At 42.8% G+C, this 22,681-nt stretch overlaps 1 protein-coding gene and 1 pseudogene across 1 annotated transcript; one reads left to right on the forward strand and one right to left on the reverse strand.

The window, feature by feature from the left end:
• Positions 1-604: 604 nt before the first annotated feature.
• Positions 605-20,038, reverse strand: LOC103892938 (protein MIX23-like). Its single transcript, XM_054538176.2, has 8 exons — positions 11,856-20,038; positions 5,246-11,070; positions 5,001-5,107; positions 4,132-4,289; positions 1,862-1,978; positions 1,554-1,711; positions 1,375-1,462; positions 605-742 (listed from the first exon to the last, which is right to left on the reverse strand). The coding sequence occupies exon 2, from the start codon at positions 7,880-7,882 to the stop codon at positions 7,352-7,354; it is 531 nt and encodes a 176-aa protein (XP_054394151.1). The 5' UTR covers positions 7,883-11,070; positions 11,856-20,038; the 3' UTR covers positions 605-742; positions 1,375-1,462; positions 1,554-1,711; positions 1,862-1,978; positions 4,132-4,289; positions 5,001-5,107; positions 5,246-7,351.
• A 33-nt stretch (positions 20,039-20,071) lies between these two features.
• LOC100459226 (phosphomannomutase 2-like) lies at positions 20,072-20,809 on the forward strand (annotated as a pseudogene).
• The last annotated feature ends 1,872 nt before the right edge of the window (positions 20,810-22,681 follow it).

Below are 22,681 nucleotides of genomic sequence, written 5' to 3' on the forward strand. Positions count from 1 at the left end.
ACAACGGAGTGATGTGAATCATAGACAAGTCATGATAGGCGCCTCCATCGTGCTTCAGTGCTTGCATTCATTCTTGTGCTATTTTATTATTTTTACCAAATAAAACATAGCTCCTTGACATCACATGAACCTATGCCTAATGAGAATCAGTTAGTAAAATGCCTGTGACTAGTAATCTTCACCTATGCAATTAAACATTCATTCATAAAATAGTTCAAATGTAAGCGATGAATGTGTTGAATGAAAAGTACATTAATACCTTAATTAGAAAAAACATTCTATTAAAAAGACATTATTTGTATGAGAAAAGAGATCACCATTTTTGTACTTTTTCACAAACTTACAGAAAACTAAGTCAGCTTACACAGGTGAATCTTAAAAACCTCTAACCCAGAATGTAAAGTACATTGGCCAAAAATGCTAACCTAACGCATTTCAATACTACAGGATTCATGTAGGTAGAACTAACCGAATAAAATACTGGTAGTCAGTATAATCCTATCTGTGGTTCCTGAGGTCCAGGGAGAATGAGTTTGTTACCTTCCCACCTCACATTAGCCAGTGTTTTTTCCGTGAATAATAAAAACAGCAGGATTTACTTGCCTGCCCAGAAAAGGTCATCACTTCTGTGTGCTCTCCTGAAACAGGCGGTGGCTGGGTGAAAAGGCGGACAGCATTAGGGCTGGAGATGGGGGCTCCAGCATCTTGGGTGAGCTTCTGAAACCTCTGCAACTTCCAGCCACTAAATGGAATGAGCCATGGAAAGCTTTAGCCCAATGCCCAGAACAAGGTCAGGGTTTAGTGCATGGCACTGCTCTCCTTGTAGTTCTGTCATCAGCCACCACACGTCCAACAGGAACACACATCCTGAGTTATTCTATTTATAATAAGCACAAACTAAAAGAGAGCAAACTCTAGCACACAAAGTTGTAGTGGCTAGCTTTGGAAAGGAGGAGATGCAAGGACAGTTTTGGGGTGCAGGTAACTTCTAGTTTTTGACCTGACTTGCAGTTACATGGGTGTTCATTTTGTGATAAATTACAGAGCTGTATATTTAGGTTTCATGCGTTTTCGGTATGTCCTGTGCCTCCCACCCACTGGACTCTGCTGTTCCCATGGCACGTGGAGCAGCCCCCAGAGGCTGGCCTCCAGCTGCCCTCGTGACTTGGCTTCCTCTCACTCTGCCACGGGCTCCTCACCAACCAGCCACGCTCCTGGGTGTCCTCAGACACACCATGTACTCAACTGTAGAAGGCATGCAGCCTCACTGCTCCTTCCCCAGGGTGCCACGGGGCTCACCGCCTCCAAAGGACCCCCATACACCTGGAGGAAGGGCCCTCCCTGCCCTCACCCTCCTCTATATTTTCGTAGTACCTTTCCTTCTGCTCAGTGCAGCATATGCTGATGAACCATCCATCTTCCCCACAAAGACAGGAATAACAAGAGCAGCAGAGAGTAGATACTCCATGATAGAAAAAATAGTCATTGGTTTATCATTTAAATTTATCAAATTTATCAACAATGAAAGAAAATGTATGCCAAAGGTCACATACTTCCTATGAGACCACTGCATCTTTGGCCTCCTGAATTTCAGTCCAGCATCTTCCACAGCAGCACGTCATCCTTCTTAGCACCATCCCTCTCTTATTGCCTTTGTGCAGAGCCAGGACCAGGGCCAGGTGAGGCCTTGGGACTGTCCCTCCCCAATTACCTGTGAAACAATCACGTCACCGACAAAGCACAGCCTTACCAATCGGTGGTCAGTCCCTCCCAACACCTCTGTCCCTGTAAAGGGGGCAGTGCCCCTCCAAGGTTGGTCTTCCCAGGCACTGCACCTCTAGGTGATGGAGCGTGTCCTTACCTTGAGGCCTGGGTGCCCAGTGTGTCCCCTCCAATGAGCGAGCTGTGGATAGCGGGGGACTCCAGGTTAAGGGGAGACTAGTGGGGCTCTTACTTCCATCCTGCCCCGTTGGGAAGGCTGTTAAAGAAACAGCAAGTGTGAAGCTGGGATGATAGAACATGTTTTCATTGTTTAAACCAATATACTCCACAGATTGGAACAACAAAAAGAAAAAATGGTACATCTGAACCATATAATTTTTATCACACTTAGCTAAAATGCCACTTTATCAATATGACCATTTTTAAAAGAGCCAAAATCCAATTGTTTTTCTGTTAGAATATTTTCCAACATCCTTTTCCACCCAATTTATTCAATCTTTAAAGAACTCAAAGTGAAAGATATATACTCTCCTAGCAATATATGTGACAGCAATGCATGTCCATGTGCACCAGGTAAATAGAGATGCTCAAGCCAAATGCCCATCAACAGCAGAGTGGATAAACCTAACACAGGATGACAGTGGAATGCTGTGTAGCAAGACAATGAATGAGCTACAGCTACACACAGCCACAGGGCTGAATGTTTCAAACTTATTATGAGCAAAAGCCTCTGGAAATCAAGGAACACACATCCTGAGTTATTCTATTTATAATAAGCGCAAACTAAAAGAGAGCGAACTCTAGCACACAAAGTTGTAGTGGGTAGCTTTGGAAAGGAGGAGATACAAGGGCAGTTTTGGGGTGCAGGTAACTTCTAGTTTTTGACCTGACTTGTAGTTACATGGGTGCTCATTTTGTGATAAATTACAGAGCTGTATATTTAGGTTTCATGTGTTTTCTGTATGTATGTTGTACTTTAGATTTTTAAATGTTTCACAAAATACTATGACAGTATATGCTCTATTGAAAATGTGGAAGGAGAAAAAGAAGACTCTGTGGTCCATTCTGTCATTTGCCAGCCCCTGGCTTCAGGCCCAGATGGCTCTAGGTGTCCTGGGTTGACTGAACTCTTGCAGCAGCCTCTTGGAATGAGCACCTTCCCCCACTCTGTCCCTTGGTAACATGGGCCCATCCTTAATGGCTGCATTTGATAAACTCATCTGTGTTAGTGTGTGGATGACTCATCTGTTACCTCCTTCATGTGATGTATATAGGGACATCTGGATGGTGCTTCACCTGTCAGAGCAGGTGAGAATTGCATCCCTCATGAAAAACATGAATAAAGTTTTGTGAATATGTGGTTGAACGTCGGGAGTGTCAGCAAAAGTCAGGTACAATTAGAGACACTTAAAAGGAAGAAAAGCAATTTCATTTAAAAATACGGCCTTAGTTTTTGCATGTGGAAAGAGATAAAATTAACTTAAATGTCTTCTCCTGTCTGTAGCACTCTAGCACTCTGTGATTAGTTTCACTGGAACCAACCACTGGAGCCTCTAATCCGCTTCTCCATCTGCACTTCTCCAAGAGCATTCTAGGCAGAGTCCAGGGGGCCCTCGGCAACTCCCTGTGAGGAGGAGCTCGGTCTCTCTCTCTTTCTCTGACACCTGCTTCTGGACCTTGGTGTGGAAGTCCATGGAGAAGGGGTGCTGCCACTACTGAGGCTGGAGGTCAGAGGCTCATCAGAGAGGCTACCCTGACCTCCTAGTCCTGGGGCCAGGAGAGGGTGCAAGCGCTGGCTAGTGGCTGGGTGCTATGACCCATGAGGCATACATAGAAACCAAGTCAGCATTTTGTTGATCTCCCAAGAAAGCTTCAATTTTCTTCACTATTCATAATAACGGCAGAAAACTCATTTTAGGAATATTTTCAATAATTATTGTCACCTGACGAGTAAATTAAACTACTACAAACAATCTGATTACAGAGCAGTGAAAGTCAATTCAGTTCTCCAGCTGTCTCAGGGGGACCAAGAAGTGGCAGTGCATATTCGAATACCTACTCAGGCAGAAATGTCACCAAATGCAGCCAGTGCATCTTATCCAATTCCCATTTACCTCATTCTACCTCAGCCTCCAGTACCCTCTTCCATACTGTATGGACTTCCTCCAGTCCAAGCCACTCACCAAAATGGACACCCAGACCCAAATGACTCCAAAAATCCAGCAGGGAGGTTGAAGAGTGAGGTGAGCAGAGCAGCAAACACACCAAATATCCCTGCCTCTGACCGCTGCACAAGCTGAATGTCCTGTGTACATGTCCCTCTGGTCTTCTGTTTTTACCTCCAGACATAATGGATTTCTAGTTTTTCATGTTTCTCTACACCTTAGAAACATTCCTCAGAATTCATACCCTGAAAGGGAAGTCCTCAGTTCACGGCTTGCCTGTGTACAGATCTTCCCTGGCCTCCCTGTGAGAAACATGGGCAGCAGCTTCAGGAACTCCTCCAGGATGCAGGCGGCCTTCATGTGAGACTCCTTCATGCCTCATAGGCAGTGCTGTACAATACCCTGCCAGGAACATACAACATACTCATGAAACCACCAACCACAGGAGATTTTAAAGGTGAGTGTCTCTACCAAGTGTTTACCAATACAGTAAGAAATGATGTCATGGCTGCTGGAAAACAATGGGCTTTGGCATAAAACATGGACTTAACTCCCTGGTCTTCTTAGGTGAGTGTTTCACCTCTAGAGTGTCAGATTTCTCATCTCTAAAGCAGGGTTGTCTCTTGCAATCCTAGAGGACAACCAGAGGCTAATCTTCCTCAGGAGCACAGATGCAATAAACAGAGTAGAAAGTACTGATCCTTAAGTCAATTTGAAGAACAAAAACCAAACCAAAGAAAACAAGGCAATCAGTGTATTGTGCAAGGTGACATGGCATATTGTGAAAACTTTTCAGTGGTTTTAAAATCTTAGGGGAAAAACTAGCTCTGGGAGTGGCTACTGGAGAAATTTTCATGAAAAATGTCATGCTAAAACAAAATATTACAGAATAGACAACTTTTTTTCCCTCTTGTACAGGTGGTGGAAATATTCTAGTAAGCTTGCTATGAAGTGCAGGAGCCTGCCTGCCTGATTGAGCTGGAGGGGGTGTTGGGGGATAGCAATCCACAGTGTTGGAGAAAGTGGGCTTGATGCTTATCACAATCAAGGTCAACTTATGAACACTTTAATATGTGACTAGAAAGAACAGGAGAGTCTGTAATGCATTATCACCTCAGGAGTTGGCACTGAGTTCCATGGTTGGATGATGGGTGGATGGACAGACAGATGGACAGGTGGATAAACAGGTAGACTTGACACGAGTCAAGTGTTCTTGGCTTCTGGGAAGAAAATTTTTTAAAGTTTCCATTTTCTACAAACCTAAACAGCTTCCTCTGAAGCTGAATTTAGTAGCATTTAAAAATCATTAAACCAAGACAGAGTTCCTACATATAAATCAAATGCAGGCCAGATATTACCTATATTGCACTACAGCAGAAGCAGGATTGGATCCTGGCCGTCTGACACAAACACCTGTGTTCTTCTGCACTGTGCCATGGGAGACAAAAACATTTCATAAGAAATATAGACTAGAATATGTATGTGCTACGTATTTATACACATTGATGACAATCAGGAATTAAGGCTAACCACGACTGGGCTTTGAGTCATATAAATACGTTGGGAAAGATGCATTTTACTACCCTATTGAAAGAAACCATTTATTTCTCACTCCAGCAGGGAAAATGTTTTTCAGTATTCACTTATCTGCTCATTGGCTCTTTTACTATAGACCAGGAGACGGATAGCAGGAAAATAGCCCCACTTGGAGGCCCAAGGTAATGAGCAATTGACTCAATGTAATGGAAGAGTGGAGCATTCGGAGATACCTGTACTAATGGGACCCACATGATGTGGGTGAGAACTATTAGGATGAGAAATAACCTGGGAATGCAATTAAATATTCAAATATTAAACAGAACACAATTGAAATCTCCACTGCGCTTTAGTTTTTGAAGTGATTCTTGCAGTCATCATTGCCTTTCCCAAACAAAGCAAGCTACTTGATATCACATGAACCTGTGCCATGAGGAACGATGATCAGTTTGTAAAATGCCAAAAAAGCAATTGTTTGCCTATATTAGTCACAATATTTTATCTATGCATTTCAATTTTTATCCAGGTATTTCAATTCAACATGTGTAAATACAGTTCAAATGTCAGAAATTATTATCTAGTACATATTTGTAATATATCAATGAACAATAACCACCACACTACTTCTCTTAAGAATTATTTGATGAAAAAAGCAGACTCCCATTCTTGGATTTTTCTCAGTTTGCATACATTACTTACTATGACAGCCGCATGTCCACCAGACATGTGCCCAGGAGAAGAACAAGAACTGTAAGCTTTTCTTATTAACTTAGATTTCTAAATGCATTACATATTTATGGTTAGAAATTATTCTAAATATCTGAAAGAGTTTGAAAGGAAGTTTCCCTTCCACTCTGAACTCCCAAACACCAAGTCAGCATTTTTGTTTGCATATCATCCCTGCACTGTATCTGCAAATACAAACAAGCACCAGGAACACATGCTTCTGCATGATTATATTTATACAGTCTTCTGTAGCTCTGCATATATCACCGGTCAATGCACCTTAGCTACCATTCTGCATTTCAAATGTAAATCCACTTCATTATTTAAGAGCTATAAAGTAATCTTGCTATTGAAACCATGCTGCAGTGAACAGCTTTTTCTGCATCGCTCCTGGCGCTCGTGCATGATTGTATCTGAAGCATTCCTGGAAGTAGGATGGCTAGAAAGTTACACTATCTTTCACCTTGGCAGAACCAAACTGCCTCCTGAAGAGGTCATGTGAGTCAACAACCCCCTGGCCATAATTTTGGCTTTGTGTTTCACTCTGAGTTTAATCCATGTGACATGAGTCCTAAAGGCACTGACAAATGAGTATTGCAGGATAAGGGGCACAGCTGAAATCATAATTTTACTACTTCACAAAATTTCAATAGTTTAGTTTCCTCTGTTTGTAAATGTTAAAAGGAAGCATTACAGAAAGATTACAATTCAAAATGATTGATATATTAATTTTTTTTTAAGAGACAGAATCTTGCTCTGTCACCCAGACTGGAGTGCAGTGGCATGATCTCGGCTCACTGCAACCTCCGCCTCCTGGGTTCAAGAATTCTCATGCCTCAGCCCCCTGGTAGCTGGAACCACAGGCATGTGCCCCCACATCCAGCAAATTTTTATATTTTTCTTTTTTTTTTCAGAAAATTATTTTAATAGTTACAAAACTTTTTTTTTTTTTTTTTTTTTTTACAGAATCAGTATAAAATAGTTGATTTCTCCATAATTATCAGAATTTATACTTGAGGTCTTGGCTAAGTGGGGCTGAAATCAACAAAAGGTCTTGGACTGTTGGCTGAGAAATCATCCTAGAAAGCCCGCCCTGTTGATATCTGTCATGCTTAGCTCTTACGAGATGACCCAGTCCTTAAAAAAAAAAAAAAAAAAAAAAGAATCTCTCTTTATTCATTCTTTGGAGGCTTGAAGTGAATTCAGCAGCGTTCATTAAACACCCTCCAGCTCCTGTCATTTACCACTTCTTCAACGTTCAGTTCTGACTGCATCCATTTCAACTTTGTCTGCTCTTTTCTAAGTTGCTTTAATAACGTTAAATCGTCCAAATTCTTTTCTCTCTCTTCTCGGAGGTTTTTTACTACTGCCGAAGTCTGGGCTATACAATTTTTTTTGACTCTGTCTCTACTGGCATGAGCTCCCATCAAAGACTCATAAAGTTGTTTACAGGTTTGGCTGGCATCAATTTTCCCTCCAAAGGAAGCTGCTGGAACTGTAGTGTTTAATTCATGTACTATTCTGTCATCGATAGGCCTCATCACCTTGAGTAATTCCTGGAAGTGTGCAAACTCCTTACAGTTCACACTGCCACTGGGTGCCGCCATATTGGACCTAATTTTTATATTTTTCATACAGATGGGGTTTTGCCATGTTGACCAGGCTGGTCTCAAACTCCTGGCCTCAAGTGATCTGCCTGCATCAGCCTCCCAAAGTGCTGGGATTACAGGCATCAGCCACTGTGCCCGGTCATATTAATGTTTGTAAATGGAAAATGTGTGCATTGCTCAGGAAAAAATAAGCTACCACAATTTATCTGTTCAAGATAGCCTGATGGTGTGCTTAACATAATTAGAATAAGATGAAGTTTCTTTTGTTACATTTTAAAAATAAAAGGCTATTCAAATGAAAGACTAACCAGAGTAATTCAACTCTTAATGAGAGATAAAACTAAAACTTGACAAGGATTTGGAGAAACGGCTACTTTCGTAGGCTGTTAAAGGAGCATAATTTAATGTAACCATTTAGGAAAAAGTTTGGCGTTATTAACGAAAATAAAAGACATGCACCCTTCTCACAATCTTCTCAACAGAAATGGGTGCCTGCATTATTCAAAAACACTGAAAAAATGCTCAAAGCAGCATTATTTGTGATAGCCAAAATTATTAAAAAATTCTCATGTCCATCAATAGTAGTGGATAAATTACAACATGTGACCGCAGTGGAATACTATACTGTGAGGAAACGAAAAGGGCTATGGTTATGCTTAACTACATGACTGAATCTCTAAAACAACGTGAGCAAAGAAGCCAGACACCAAGCAATACATACTGACTTCTTCTATGCATAATTATCCAAACCTGGAGAAGTCTAAACAGGGCATTAGAAGTCACAGCAGTCACCTTCAGAAGGGACCCAAAGGTGGCTAGTGGGTCTGGAATACTGACCTGACTAGGGATGCATGGGTGCTCATTTTGTGAGGAATCACTGAGCTGTACATTCGTGTTTTCCCTGCTTTCTATACGTGTGTTAAAATTTAATTTTCAGATGTTTTACAAATTCCTGTGACAACATAGGTCTATTTGAAAATTGTGAACGGAAAATGAGAAAATGTCAAACATCATTTTGGCTGCTGCCTTTCACCCCACTGCCCTCAGGGACCCTTGGCCTGACCTGACAAAGTACCCTCTTGAAATAAGTCCCTTATGAGTCTGTCCTTGTCCATCATGTCCAAACTCTTACTGAATGCCATTGGTAAACACTGTAGTAATGTGTTAATGGTTGGATACTGCTTTCATAGAATATGCATGAACTGTGTAGAAGCAACGCATTAACCCACAGAGAAGGTGCAAATTCCATTCTCTATGAAGACACTGATGGATGGTCCTGAGGACCCCATTTAAGGCAGAGAGCATAAGGACAGGAAGAAATAAGAGACAGTAAGGGGCCGGGTGCAGTGGCTCACACCTGTAATCCCAGCACTTTGGGTGGCTGAGGTGGGCGGATCTCGAGGTCAGGAGATCAACACCATCCTGGCCAACATGTTGAAACCCCATCTCTACTAAAATATAAAAAATTAGCCGGGCATGGTGGTATGTGCCTGTAGTCCCACCTACTTGGGAGGCTGAAGCAGGGAAATCGCTTGAACCTGGGAGGTGGAGGTTGCAGTGAGCCGAGACGAGATCACACCACTGCACTCCAGCCTGGGTGACAGAGCGAGACTCCGTCAAAAACAAAAAACAAAAAACAAAAAAACAGGGACATTTGTAATGATGAAGAAACTACTGTTTTTTAATTGGGGTTAAAGGTATAACCCCAGTTTTTGTATCTGGGAAGAGAAAAGGTTGAATTAAATGTTCTCTGCTATCCTTCCCCACTCTAAAACTCTGTGGATAATTCCAATGGAACCCCATTGAGGGGTTCCAATTCACTTTTGTCTGCACTTTTTGCAGAGAAATCGCAGGGAGAAAGCAGGGCTGTCTTACCCTCCACCTCTAAGGAGCTCTCTTCTGCTCTTTTACTCCAGTGTTGGCTCCAGGACCTTGGGTAGAGGGTGCTGGTGATATGAGGTAGTCCAGGAGCTCATGAGGAAAAGCAAATGATAAGCAGCATCAGAACTCAGAGTTCTGGGTCCAGTGGAGCCCTTGGGCTGCCTCAAGGGAGGCCACTTAGTTTTCTATTTCCCTATGTAAAATAAGACTCCTCCAAAAATAAAACTGTCACCTGTAGTACTAAGTTACGTGCTAGCACACACGAGATCACGTGGAACTTCCTGCGTATTTCTTGGTGATACGAGAAGTCTAGATTTTAAGTTCTAAATTCAACTTAGAGGACAACTACTGAAGCCGAATTTTGGAGGAGAGGAAAGAGTGCAGGACCATCTTTCTTTAGGGAGAAACTCTGGGCTTCCTGAGAAGTTAGAGAACTGGGGAAAATGAAACCACAGCCCAGAGCCTGCAATAGGGGTGGGGAGTGGAGGCTGGAGCTGTGCTCAAGGTCAGGCTTCTCCTCTCCCCTCCCAGGGCACTGGAGCTCCAGCAGTGAGCCCAGAGTGAATATTCCCTCTGTCATCCACCCTGGGAGATCCCTTTAAACCAGGAGTCAACAGCAAGGACAGAAACATGAACGTGCTTTTAAAAGTTCGGAGGATGATCGTCAAGGTTTCCTACAGCCCTGGGCAAACCCTAGGAGTACTTTGTCTCCAGGTTCAAGTATGTGCCTGTGAGAGGCTGTGGCCCTCACATTCCCTCCACCACAGGTTGAGGGAACCCTAAACCTCTTTTGCACAATATCAAGGAGTGCTGACTAATCCAACGCAGAGGCTGTGATGTTTGGCAGATGCAGAGGCAGAAAAGGTGTTTTGGGAAAGATCATCTTTAAATAACACAGCACCCTCACAGCCCATAGAGACAGTTCTCACCACTATGCCAATAAACTTGGAAAAGACCAAACCAAACTTTACACGTATTTCCTTTTTCTTTTTGATTCTATGCCCCCTCCCTCAGCCTCCCAAGCAGCAGGAATACCCTGAAGACCCCTGGGAACCCTCGCCCACTGAGTCCCACCTGGAAAGCAGTTCCCTACCTGGAGAGTCCTCCTCATCAGTTATGCTCTCCAGCGCCCACACTGGAGAAACACAAACATCAGGAGAAGTTATTTGAGACAGGCTACCCACTCCTACTCCCGCTGAAGCCCCACTGCCTCACACAGGATTCCCTGGTCTTTTCTCTGGGTTCACAGATATTCCTGCAGCCTCTCTGGCCATAGCTTTCTACTTGAAAGTCATTTGCTCTCACCAGGCCCATAATGCTCCTTCCCAAAGGAACCCAGAATCAGGTTTCTGTACACTAGATCCAGCAAGTTTGTTCCTCAGGAAGTGAGCTATTTCAAGGTAAATACTCCCCTCTGAGGTTGATGGCATCTGCAATTATAGAACACATTAGGAGGATTAGATGATGTCACGCATGTCACACATATCTGTTATTCTCTTGGCAACTTTAGAAAATTGGAAGTCTAGTGGTAGAGTCAAAGGTCAAAGTCCCCCAAAACTACACCTATAGAAAAGACACCTATAGAAAAGACAAGAACTTTTCCAACAGAATTTACCTTTAAGGTTTATTTAGACGGGCAGTTTCACAACTCTTTTTTTTTTTCTTTTTTTTTTTTTAGACAGAGTCTCGCTGTCCAGGCTGGAGTGCAGTGGCTTGATCTCAGCTCACTGAAACCTCCACCTCCCGGGTTTAAGCGATTCTCCTTCTTCAGCCTCCCAAGTATCTGGATTACAGGCGCATGCCACCAAGCCCAGCTAACTTTTGTATTTTTAGTAGAGACAGGGTTTCATCATGTTTGCCAGGCTAGTTTTGAACTCCTGACCTCAGGTGATCCGCCTGTCTTGGCCTCCCAAAGTGCTGGGAATACAGGTGTGAGCCACTGGACCCAGCCAGTTTCATAACTCTTAATCCATGGGGAAAACTGCTGCTGAGGGAAAGGCCTCTGCATTGCAGTGGATAGGGAATGCTGCCATTTACAAGGCCCCAGTATGCCAGGTGTGGGTTGGTGAGAGGCTGCCAACCAGTACCACCCAGCAAGGGAACTGTGGACATCATAGATAATGCACACTGTCAGATTCCCATGTGTATATCTGACTGGAAAGGAAAGCAGCCAGGAAAGTAACATTTCTGTTTAAGACCAAGAAAAGTGTCTTACACTGCCAGCATCTTCTTTTTTGCAGATGTCTCCTACAGCACCCTCAGGAGGAGCTAGGAGAATACAGAGTAAAGGTCAGTGCCCTGGTGGTGGCAACTGTGTCACCCAGAGAGCTTTGCTTGGTGTGGTGCATGGAAGTGGCTGATCACAGCATGCGCCAACCTGATGCTGGGCCATGCTCCAGGCGGAAGGAGGAGGGCAAAAGAGAGCAGGAGGGAACTGAGACAAGGAGGCCTAGGCCTTGTCCTTGTCCTAAGGCATCATGAAGCAGCACAAAGGAGTAAACCCAAAATGGACCTAAAATGCACACCAAGGTTCAACAGAAGGGTCCCTTTATCACTCACATGATTTGAAACTCTTCTACACAAACAACACTTTCTTAACATATTCAAGATTATTTCAGTGTACTAGAATCAAATTATGTTGGTACTGCATCTATTATCTATTTTACAGGATTTATCACTTGATTAAAAGCCAATTTTATTGGTGAAATAGATTCAATTTTAGGCAAATTATTCTATTTATCACAAATTCTTTTTCATACAGATAACCGAAACATTAAAAATACTGAAATACTACGGATTAGAAATAGTCATACTTTCCCCTTTTTAAGTCTTCTTCTTGAGCCATGGTGCACACACAGCACTCTTGGGCTGCTGTGATCAGGAGATCCAGGATCCTTTGTGCCACCCTCCCTGGAGACATTACCTAGAGGTCTCGCTTCAGGCAAAGAGGCCAAGCTCAGAGCCTGCTGGACCTGCTCTGGTGAAGCTAAGGGACATGACTCAGAACACGCTCTACAGTGGGAAGCGGTTTCCAGGTTCAGATATGCATCATCTACTGAAATGAGGAAGTAGAAAAAATAGAAATTGACAAGTTCATGAGAAACTGCCCATGAGTGCAGGTGTAATTATTTTTGTTAACTACCTTACATTCAGTATGTATTCAGACATATAAAAGGTATTTTTATAAAAGTTGCAATTTTTATTTTTTGTCAGTTATGTTAAATCTAACATCAGCTGTCAATATAAAGACTCTACCTCATTTTCTTTGTGGTTTCCAGAAAATCTAGCACATGGTAAGTAGAACACCAAAATATTTATTACATGAAAACACAGAGCAGGTGTTGGGGACAGGCAGGCACGCAGGCAGGCAGAGTTATATTTGATTACCTGGATGATAGTAAACTACACAAAACCTTAGTTAGATTAATACTAAAATTGCCTTCTGCTTGGGCTGTTTGCCCTTTTGGAAGAAGGACAACAATGAAGATGAACAGGAAAGAAATGAGAAATAGAGACCTTTGCTTACTAGCTAAAGGCTACCTACTGTAACATGAAATTGTCTACAAATGGTCTTCAACTCTGCATACTGTAATTCAGTGACAGAGTTCCCTAATTCCTCCTGTCTGGCTTCAAGTCCAGCTACATCGCCGCTGTCTTCTTCACAACTTGCAAGATGATGCTGCTACTGCACTTATCTGCTGTATGAGATTTACACTTGTTTTAAAGCAAAACTTTATTTCACGTAGGCTAATGGCCAGGCAGGCTACACTAGTCAGTCAACGGTGAGACAGTTCCTCATGGAGGAAAGGCTAGGTTGAGGCTGAGGGTCCTTAATCCAGATGTATAACAGAGTTGCCACGAGGCAACGGAAACCACACAGAGTGCTGCAGTGTTCTTATCTGTCTCTCTTCACCATTTTTAGCTGGCAGGATTTGAGCATTTTAGGGCTTGTGAACATTACTAAATCTACTGAAATATATCACTGATCCTCATAAGCTTTGGCCAGCTGTTGAGCAAAATAACTTCAGAACTGTTCTATATGGTCCCCCATGTCTTAGAACCTGTGAGCTGACCCAAAACATCCGGGGATCTTTGTGCTTTTGACACTGATGACTATGCTGGTCTGTAGGAAGATGTGCCTATAACTGCTCTGGGTTATGTGACCATGGAGGTCACTTTATGGTGATGGGCAGAGTCTGGGATCTCTCAGGCTCAGTGCTTTAGGGCTTGTACATGAATGCTGGACTCCCTGCATGGTGATGAACACCCTTGTGACTGAGGCATAAGTGCATGTCAGCATTGGGCCACACACCTGAGCTCATGTTTTGACTTTTTCATTCAGGAGCTCAAAAGCTGGGGCCACTCCCATTGGCCCTTCAGATTATCCACCTGAGCAGTGAGGGTAATAAAAGGTGGCTCTGGCATGGGTGAATGAGTCATGTATAGAGAGAGTAGAAGAGGGGTGGATTTTACTTTTTAGAAGTAGAGACTGGCAATTGTGCTGTGTAAATGGAAAATCTCTCCTGAGAAAACACACAGCCTCCCCTATACTAAAACACACACAATCATATCACACGATGCAGACTCATAAGACACCAGGCAAGCACACAGCCCAGTGCCCCCATAGGAGTGCAGCTGCTTCATCAGATGGAGACATTTGGTCATAATGTTTGCCTGGAGAACTTAAAAAAAAAAAGTCCACTACCCTTATTCCTATCAGAATCCCAGAATCAGGGTGGCTCTTCACATTGAAGCCAGCAAGGATGTCACACCTTTCTTGGCATCCAGACTTTTCTTTCTCAGCAAGTAATTCCAGAGTACTTATTGGAGTCACACCTCAGAGGGGCCGCCTGCACGACCTGCAATACAGGAACAAAGCTGTATGAGGGGCATATTGAGCTGTGGATTGTTTGCACATGGCTCTGTTTCTCTCAAAGCGCATTAAAAACTGGATCAGAAACTGTAGTCAACTCCAAGGCCCCCAAAACAAGGGTACAATGCACACTGGAAAAGACATGAGCTTTTCCCAGAAGGTGTATCTCTTAGGTCTGTTTAGGTTGGCAAGTGCAAAATGCTTAATCCAAGAAGACATTGCTTCCAAGAACAAGGACCCCAGGGATACAGTCTATAACCTGAGGTCATCATATGTAAATGTCATTTTGGATTACATATCAGTTGCTAAGAATCTCTTCTTCCACCACCCCAGAAAACAGTATTTAATATCTATAATGCACATTGTTATTTTTTTCACATGTAAAGTTAATTGAAAAAGCAACCAAGAAAGGAACATGTCTATTTTAGGGAAAGCAAGGCAACCTCACCCTCACATCGATCGGCCTCTCTTCATCTCCTCTGCCCTCGTGAGCTGAAAACTCCTGAGAGGCTAGAAGGACACAGAGCAACTGTCGGTCATAGATGCTTCTGTTCGTGATTTATTCAGGGCGCTCCACTGAATGTAGACAATAGGACAGTGTGTGTGGATGTGTTCGGTTTAAAGCACAGCTTGGACTGCGCTAGAAAATTTTTCCTCATGAAAAGACAGGCAAGAAAGAGGAGTATGAAAGGAATAAGAAACTGAGTCCCTGGCATTTTGCTAATGGCTACTTAAGGCAACAAGAATAAGTCAGTCTACAAACAGTACTGAAGTACATGCTGTAATTTGATGAGAATCCCATTACTCACACTGCTGGTTTTGAAACCCAGCTAAATGGTTTTCTAAACCCCGTAAAACGATACTAGCTTGTAAGATTTACGTCCCAAGACCAATTTTATGTCTACGGATCCACATTGGCTGTCACTGCAGTTATTATGTGTTTTAGGATTTTGCACTTGAATAAAAGCAAAGTTTAATAGACAGATTGGATTAAATTCCAGGCAAAACAGTCTTTTGTATTTATTCACTAATCCTTTTGTTATAACCAATGACAGAATTAGAAACACTGAAATTATATCCTTTAAAATAACCATTATTAATAACACTATTTTTTCATCCAGACCTCCTTTTGTCATGTATGCATATTAATTGAGTATGAAGAATATCTGTGCTTGTTCTGGCCAGCTAATGTTGGACAGTTTATTTCAGGAGAGGAGATGTGGGTTGAATACTGGTATGTTTTAACTCTGCAGTACAAACAGTTGCAACAAGTTTGGTGAACTAATCACCAAATGGCCCTTTGCTGCCTTGTCATTGTGCCTTCCTAGCTTGCAGGATTTGATCACTCCTAGGTCTTTTGGTGATAATACACTCTACTGTTTCAAAAATATTTCTTCAATCTTACCCGTTTGGGGCCAACTGCTGAGGAGTGTCCTCAGCACTGAAAGAAGTTCATGAAAGTCTCTCAGTGCTGCTTCCCAGTGGCCAGAACTTGTGACCTGGCCATGGCATGAGAAGTATCTGGGCCCTCTCTGTACTGCCCACACCAATGGCTATGCCCAGTGATACAGTTACATTCACTGATGTTTGCCCTAAGCTATGTGATTACTGTGGCCATCCTGTAATCACAGCCAGTGCCTGGGATGTCTGCAGACTCACAGAAATCTAGGACACACATGAGTGAAGGAGCCACCTATGGTTACAACTCATGGCAGGGTTGAGAGCCACTCTTCTCGGAGTGATAACTGCAGTTCAACGACTCACTGCATCAGCCTTGGGGCCACATGTCTAGGTTCACATCTTGTCTCCTTCACTTAGGAGCCTGCAAGTTTGGGCACATTCATTTAGCACCTCAGTTTCTCCATCTAAGGAGTCCGGACAGTAAACTACCACAGCTTAGGTGAAGTTTGTAGTGAGGGTTGAATGGGATACTAAAAGTAAAGTGTGTGTTGTGTATGGTCAGCAAGGTCAATTAGAGGTGAACTGACTTGCCTGAGGTCTCACAACTTAGCAAGATTCAGAGCTGCTTTCAAACCCAGGAGATAAGCTTCCAAGTCAGGGCTGATTCCATAACACAGATCTGTTTTGTCTAAAAATAACCACTACAGCTTAGCCCAAACTTGGTTTTGAAGGAATCAGATAGCTCTAGGTGTCAAAAATGCTTTTGGTCACATCCTGATTCCATGCAGTGGCTACTTCCAAAAAAAAATTTTTTTAAAGTGCGTGCTGTCTACAAAATGAACCAGTAACCTGACAAAAAATCCAGATACCTGGTCCAATGGGATGAACACCAGTTTACCTGGAGATGAGAATGATCTTCTATGTCATCTTGGTGTTCTAAACTCATGATATACTATTATCTCATATGACTTATTCCTCCCAAATGTAAGTGGCTCTGCCTGAGCCCACTGCCCAGCTACGGAGATGAGCACAGCCCAGCCTTGGAGCAGTGCTTGGGATGAAGTGACAGGAGAACCATTTTGGGCATCTCTTACCTCTGAGGAGGGCAATGGGTTGGGTGAAAGTATATTATTGATATGTCTGTAAGTAGAGAATTCTGGGTAATACACAAAAATACGTTTAGGAATCATGTTGTGGTAGATAAATGGACCCGGACACAGACATTGTCATTAGATATTTGGGAAAACTCATGATATGAGGAGAAGCTAAAGCGACAGGCTCTCACATGTCATGAGCTCAGTACACATTTCCATCTCGGGAAAAGAAGGAAGCCATGTTAAAAGGAAGGTCAGGCTTCCTTCATTTGTGAAATGCTTCCCTGCACATTTCCTCCACTCCAGATTCACAGCAAATTTCTGATATTAGTAATTAAAAAGGTCATTAATGATGTTAAAGCAAAAACAAAATAGACATTGCCATATTCTTCCAGTTACTAGCTAACAGGGAGCCTTGGTGTGCAGAACAGAATGAGAAATACTACATATTACTAAAAGGAAAAAAACAAAGACATCATCATGAAGAAAGAACTAAAACTATAAATTGTGGAATAAGAAGACAAATTATTTTTTGAACAATCTAGGCCATTTGGAAGGACATCATTCAGTAGGGAGTATGAATTTAACTGTACAGTAGCAATATACATTTCATATCTTGAGAAAATAGATATGAAGCCAGTAACTTCTCTAACTTTTATATATAGAAAATATGAAATAATCTATAAGAATGTATTAGTGTTAACAAGTTCAAAGTTGCATAGTATAAGGTTGACACTCAAATGGCAGCTATGTTAATACACACCAACAATGAGCAGTCCAATAAGAAAATTGCGTATGTAATTCCATTTATAATAACATGTAAAATGATTATGTACTTAGTAAGATAGCTAACCAAGGAAGCAAAGTACTTATACCTCAATAAGAACAAAACATTGCTGAAATAAAGTAAAGAGGATATAAATAAGTAGAAAGGCACCCTGTATTCATGGACAGGAAGACTAAACATTATTCAAGTGCAATACTGTACAAAGTGATGTACAGATGCACCACAATCCCTGTCAAACTGCTGACAACCATGTTTGCAAAAATGGATAAGAAAACCCTCAATTTTGAATGAATTTTCCAGGGGTCTCAAATATTCAATAATAACATTGTAAAAGAATAGTGTTGGAAGACACACATTTATGAGACTGAAATGTACAATACAGTTACATATACTCAAAAAGTATGGTCCTAGAATTAGGGCACCCATAAGGACCATTGGGATTGATAGAGAGCCCAGAATTAAACACATACATATACAGCCAAGTGATCTTCAACAAAGTGCCATAAATATACAATGGAAAATGGAAAGCCTCTTCAGCAAATGATGTTGGTAAAACTGCACATTCTCATTCAGATAAAAAAACTGAATGCTTACTTTACACCATATAAAAAATTAACTCAAAATGTGTCAGAGACCTAAATATAAGAGCTAAAATTATAAAACTCTCAGAAGAAAATATTGGGATAAGGTTTCATAGCAGTGAATTTAGCAACTTTTTAATGAATATGACACTAAAAATAAGGCAATGCTTAAAAAAATCAATTTTTATCCCAGAACTTAAAGTATAATAAATAAATAGAAAAAAATCAATTTTATACAAATTAAGGAAGTTTGTACATGTAAAGTTCTAAACAAAGGGAGAAATATTTGCAAATTATACATCTTGTAAGAAATTAAAAATTAGAATATATTCTAAAACTCCTAAAAATCTACAACAACAACAAACAAAAAAGACAAAAGACAGCTCTAAAAATGGGCAAAGTACCTGAATATATAAGTCTCTAAAGCAGGTATACCCAGCAGAGGAAAAGCTGCTCGGCATCATTAGTCATTAGGGAAATGCAAGTGAAAAGCACAAACAGGTGCCAATATACAAGTACTAGGATAATTTTCTTTTTTTTTTAGACGAAGTCTTGCTGTGTTGCCCAGGCTGGAGTGCAGTGGCTTGATCTTGGCTCACTGCAACCTCTGGCACCCAGGTTTAAGCGATTCTCCTGCCTCAGCCTCCGAAGTAGCTGGGATTACAGGTGCGTGCCACCATGCCCAGCTAATTTTTGTACATTTAGTAGAGACGGGGTTTCAGCATCTTGGCCAGGCTGGTCTTGAACTCCTGACCTTGTGATCCACCCACCTCAGCCTCCCAAACTGTTGGGATTACAGGTGTGAGCCACTGTGCCTAGCCTTAGGATAATTTTTTTTTGTTTTGTTTTGAGATGGAATCTTGCTTTATCGCCCAGGCTGGAGTGCAGTGGCACGATCTTGGCTTACTGCAAGCTCCGCCTCCTGGGTTCACGCCATTCTCCTTCCTCAGCCTCCCAAGTAGCTGGGACTACAGGCGCCCGCCACCATGCCTGGCTAATTTTTTTTCTATTTTTTAGTAGAGATGGGGTTTCACTGCGTTAGCCAGGACGGTCTCAATCTCCTGACCTTGTGTTCCACCTGCCTCGGCCTCCCAAAGTGCTGGGATTACAGGTGTGAGCCACCACGCCTGGCCGGGTAATTTTTTTTTTTAAAGGAAAATAGTTTAAAATAAGTGTTTAAAGGAAAACAAGAAAATGTAACTGTGATACATTGCTGGTAGAAATGTATAAAGTTGCAATCACTGTGAAAAACAGTTTGCAGTTGCTCCAAAGGTTAAACATAGAACTACCATTGGGCCCAGGAATTCTAATAGTAGGTATATACCAAAAAGAATGGCAAACAGAACTCAAACAGATATTTGTACACTAATGTTGATAGCATCACTATTCACAAGGGCCAAAAGATGGAAATAATCCAACTATCAGTGAACAAATGCATGTATAAAAACAAAGTGGTATATACATGCAATGGTACATCATCCATCTGTAAAAAACAATTTTGATATATGATACAATGCGGATGGATACTGAAAACATTGTGCCTAATGAAATAAGCCAGACACAAAAGGAATACTGTAGGATTCTACTAAAATCAAGTGCCTAGAATAATCAAGTGCATACACACAGAAGATAGGATAGAAATTACCATGGGCTGGTGCCAACCAGTCTTGTAAGGTGCAGTTGGAAACCAGGGACATGGCAGCACCCGGCGCAGTGCTCTGCCTTTTGGATGTTGATGGGACCCTGACCACCCCACAGCAGAAAATTACCAAAGAAATGGATGACTTCCTACAAAAATTGAGGCAGAAGATCAAAATCGGAGTGGTGGGCACGTTGGACTTTGAGGAAGCACAGGAGCAACTGGGAAATGATGTGGTTGAAAAATATGATTATGTGTTTCCAGAAAATGGCTTGGTAGCATACCAAGATGGGAAATGCTCGTGTAAATGGAATATTCAAAGTCACCTGGGTGAGGTCCTAATCCAAGATTTAATCAACTATTGTCTGAGCTGCAATGCAAAAATTAAACTCCTGAAGAAGAGGGGTACTTTCATTGAATTCTGAAATGGGATGTTAAACATGTCCCCTATTTGGAAGAAGCTGCAGCCAAGAAGAATGCATTGAGTTCTACGAATTCAATAAAAAAGAAAATATAAGAGAAAAAGTTGTAGCAGATCAAGGAAAGAGTTTGCAGGAAAAGGCCTCACGTTTTTCATAGGAGGCCAGATCAGCTTTGATGTCTTTCCTGATGGATGGGGCAAGAGGTATTGCCTGTGACATGTGAAAAACGACAGTTATAAGGCCATTTATTTCTTTGGAGACAAAATCATACCAGGTGGCAACGACCATGAGACCTTCACAGACTCCAGAACCGTGGGCTACTCCATGACGGTGCCTGAGGACACACGCAGGATCTGTGAAGAGCTTGCCTAATGTGTGAGTGGGAGAGGCAGGGGTGGTCCCGGCTGACTAGCCAGCAAGGGGCATTCGGTGGCCAAAGCCAAGGGTCCTCCCGCATATGCTCACCCACCCACAGCCCAGCCAATGCCCACCCACTCACAGCCCAGCCAATGCTCACCCACCCACAGCCCAGCCAATGCTCACCCACCCACAGCCCAGCCAAGCTCTGTGTACTGTGCCAAGTACATGTGGTCTTGACCTGCACCCCTGACATGCCATGCCTCCACCTCCCGTGCCAGAAGCTTCCAGAAGGGAGGAGAAAAGAGTTGTCAAGAATTGCTTAGAGGAATACCTCACATGAAAGATTTTCCCCACCCATCCGCGGCCCCCTAGTCTAATATACCCACCCCAATACGTGCAATCACAGTACACATGGTTTTTGGGGAAATTTCCCCATCACTCCAGGGTGATACAGAAAGAAAAAATGTGCCTGGACCCTCCCTCTTTGTGGGTCCTGTGAAAACGTCAGCGATTTTAACATCTGGATGCATCAGCACCAAAAACGGGGATTTGGTGATGAGAAAGCAAGGACAGGCCATCTGCAGTGGCCCACCCCAGGACCGAAGTTTACAGACACCTCCTGGAACCAAGCTCCCGCCTGCAGGTTGCCTCGATGCAGGTGGTGGCTGTGAGCGGGGGCAGTGTGACGCCCAGTGAGTAGATGCACTCCTTCTGTTTTCCTGTTTGTGAAGCTGAGGCCTGCTGGACAGATGGCTGGCAGAGTGACAGCAAACCCCATGGAGTCTGCACCTCAGCTGGCCCTGCCTCAGCCAGCTCTGTATTTACTACACTAGGAATAGCCTGGCTGCTTTTCTGTATCCATGATGGGAGGCAGTGGGAACCAACAGCCCAGCTGGAGAGTTGGCACTGGCAAAACAGTCCTTCCCTTGGGGGCCGGTTCTCACCCAGGTCCAGAGAAACTAATGTAGGATGTCAGACTTCACCAAAAGGCCCTTCTGGTTGGCCCTGGCTGGGCTTCCCGGAGGCGTTCCTCTCTAGTTCCTCAGGGACGTGTGAGAATCTGGCTAGGGAAGAGGAACAGGGGCTGCCCTCCTGTCAGCACCTACCCAGCCCCTCCCCCGGACTTTATGACTGAGGGGCCTGAGTGCAGCTGCAGCTGGGCCTGAGTCCCGCACTCTTTCCACCTTCTGCACATTCTTTGTGAAACTGGAAGGAGCTCACGGACCTCATCCAGAACACGGTGGAAGAGAACTTGCCTAGGAAACAGTTCATGTCTCACTTTTCAGGATGTGGAAATGCTGGGACCCACAGACCCTACATTGGTTGGTGCCGGGGCCATGTGGCCTCCGCTGGGCACTTGCTGATCTGAGTAAGGGGCCAGGGGAGCCCAGGCTGCCCTGCACTCCCACCTCCCAGCCCACAGCAAGGTGCTTTCATCACAGCTAAACCTGGTTCCCTCCAAACCTCCCAGCCACTCGGGCCTGTAGCTGTCTGAGCCCCAGATCAGGTTGGGTGAAAGCAAGCAGCACCTCATCTCAGTGACTCCCAGAACACGGCCATCCACAGGCATCTTTTCTTGTTGAGTTTTGCAAATGATACTGTAATGACTTCAAAATGAAAAGCAGCACATTAAAGTGATTTTATTGTTTCCTAAAAAAAAAGAAAAGAAAAGAAAAAGAAATTACCATGGGCTGGAAATAGGGGGAAAGGAAGTATATTGCTTACTGTCTTCAAGATTTTGTTAGAAATAATCAAAATCTCAGGTGTAGATAGTAGTGTTGGTTATGCAACACTGTGAATATATTGAATGCCACCGAGTGCACACATTGGTTAAAAGGTTAAAATAAATATTGTGTTATGTATATTTTCCCAGAATAGAAAACA

Source organism: Pongo abelii, chromosome 17, assembly GCF_028885655.2.
Source record: "Pongo abelii isolate AG06213 chromosome 17, NHGRI_mPonAbe1-v2.0_pri, whole genome shotgun sequence".
NCBI classification, from domain to species: Eukaryota; Metazoa; Chordata; class Mammalia; order Primates; family Hominidae; genus Pongo; species Pongo abelii.

Coding starts and splice junctions, on each gene's coding strand:
- LOC103892938 (XM_054538176.2), bottom strand. CDS start 7,882: ATGCCTGTAATCCCAGCACTTTGGGAGGCTGATGCAGGCAGATCACTT.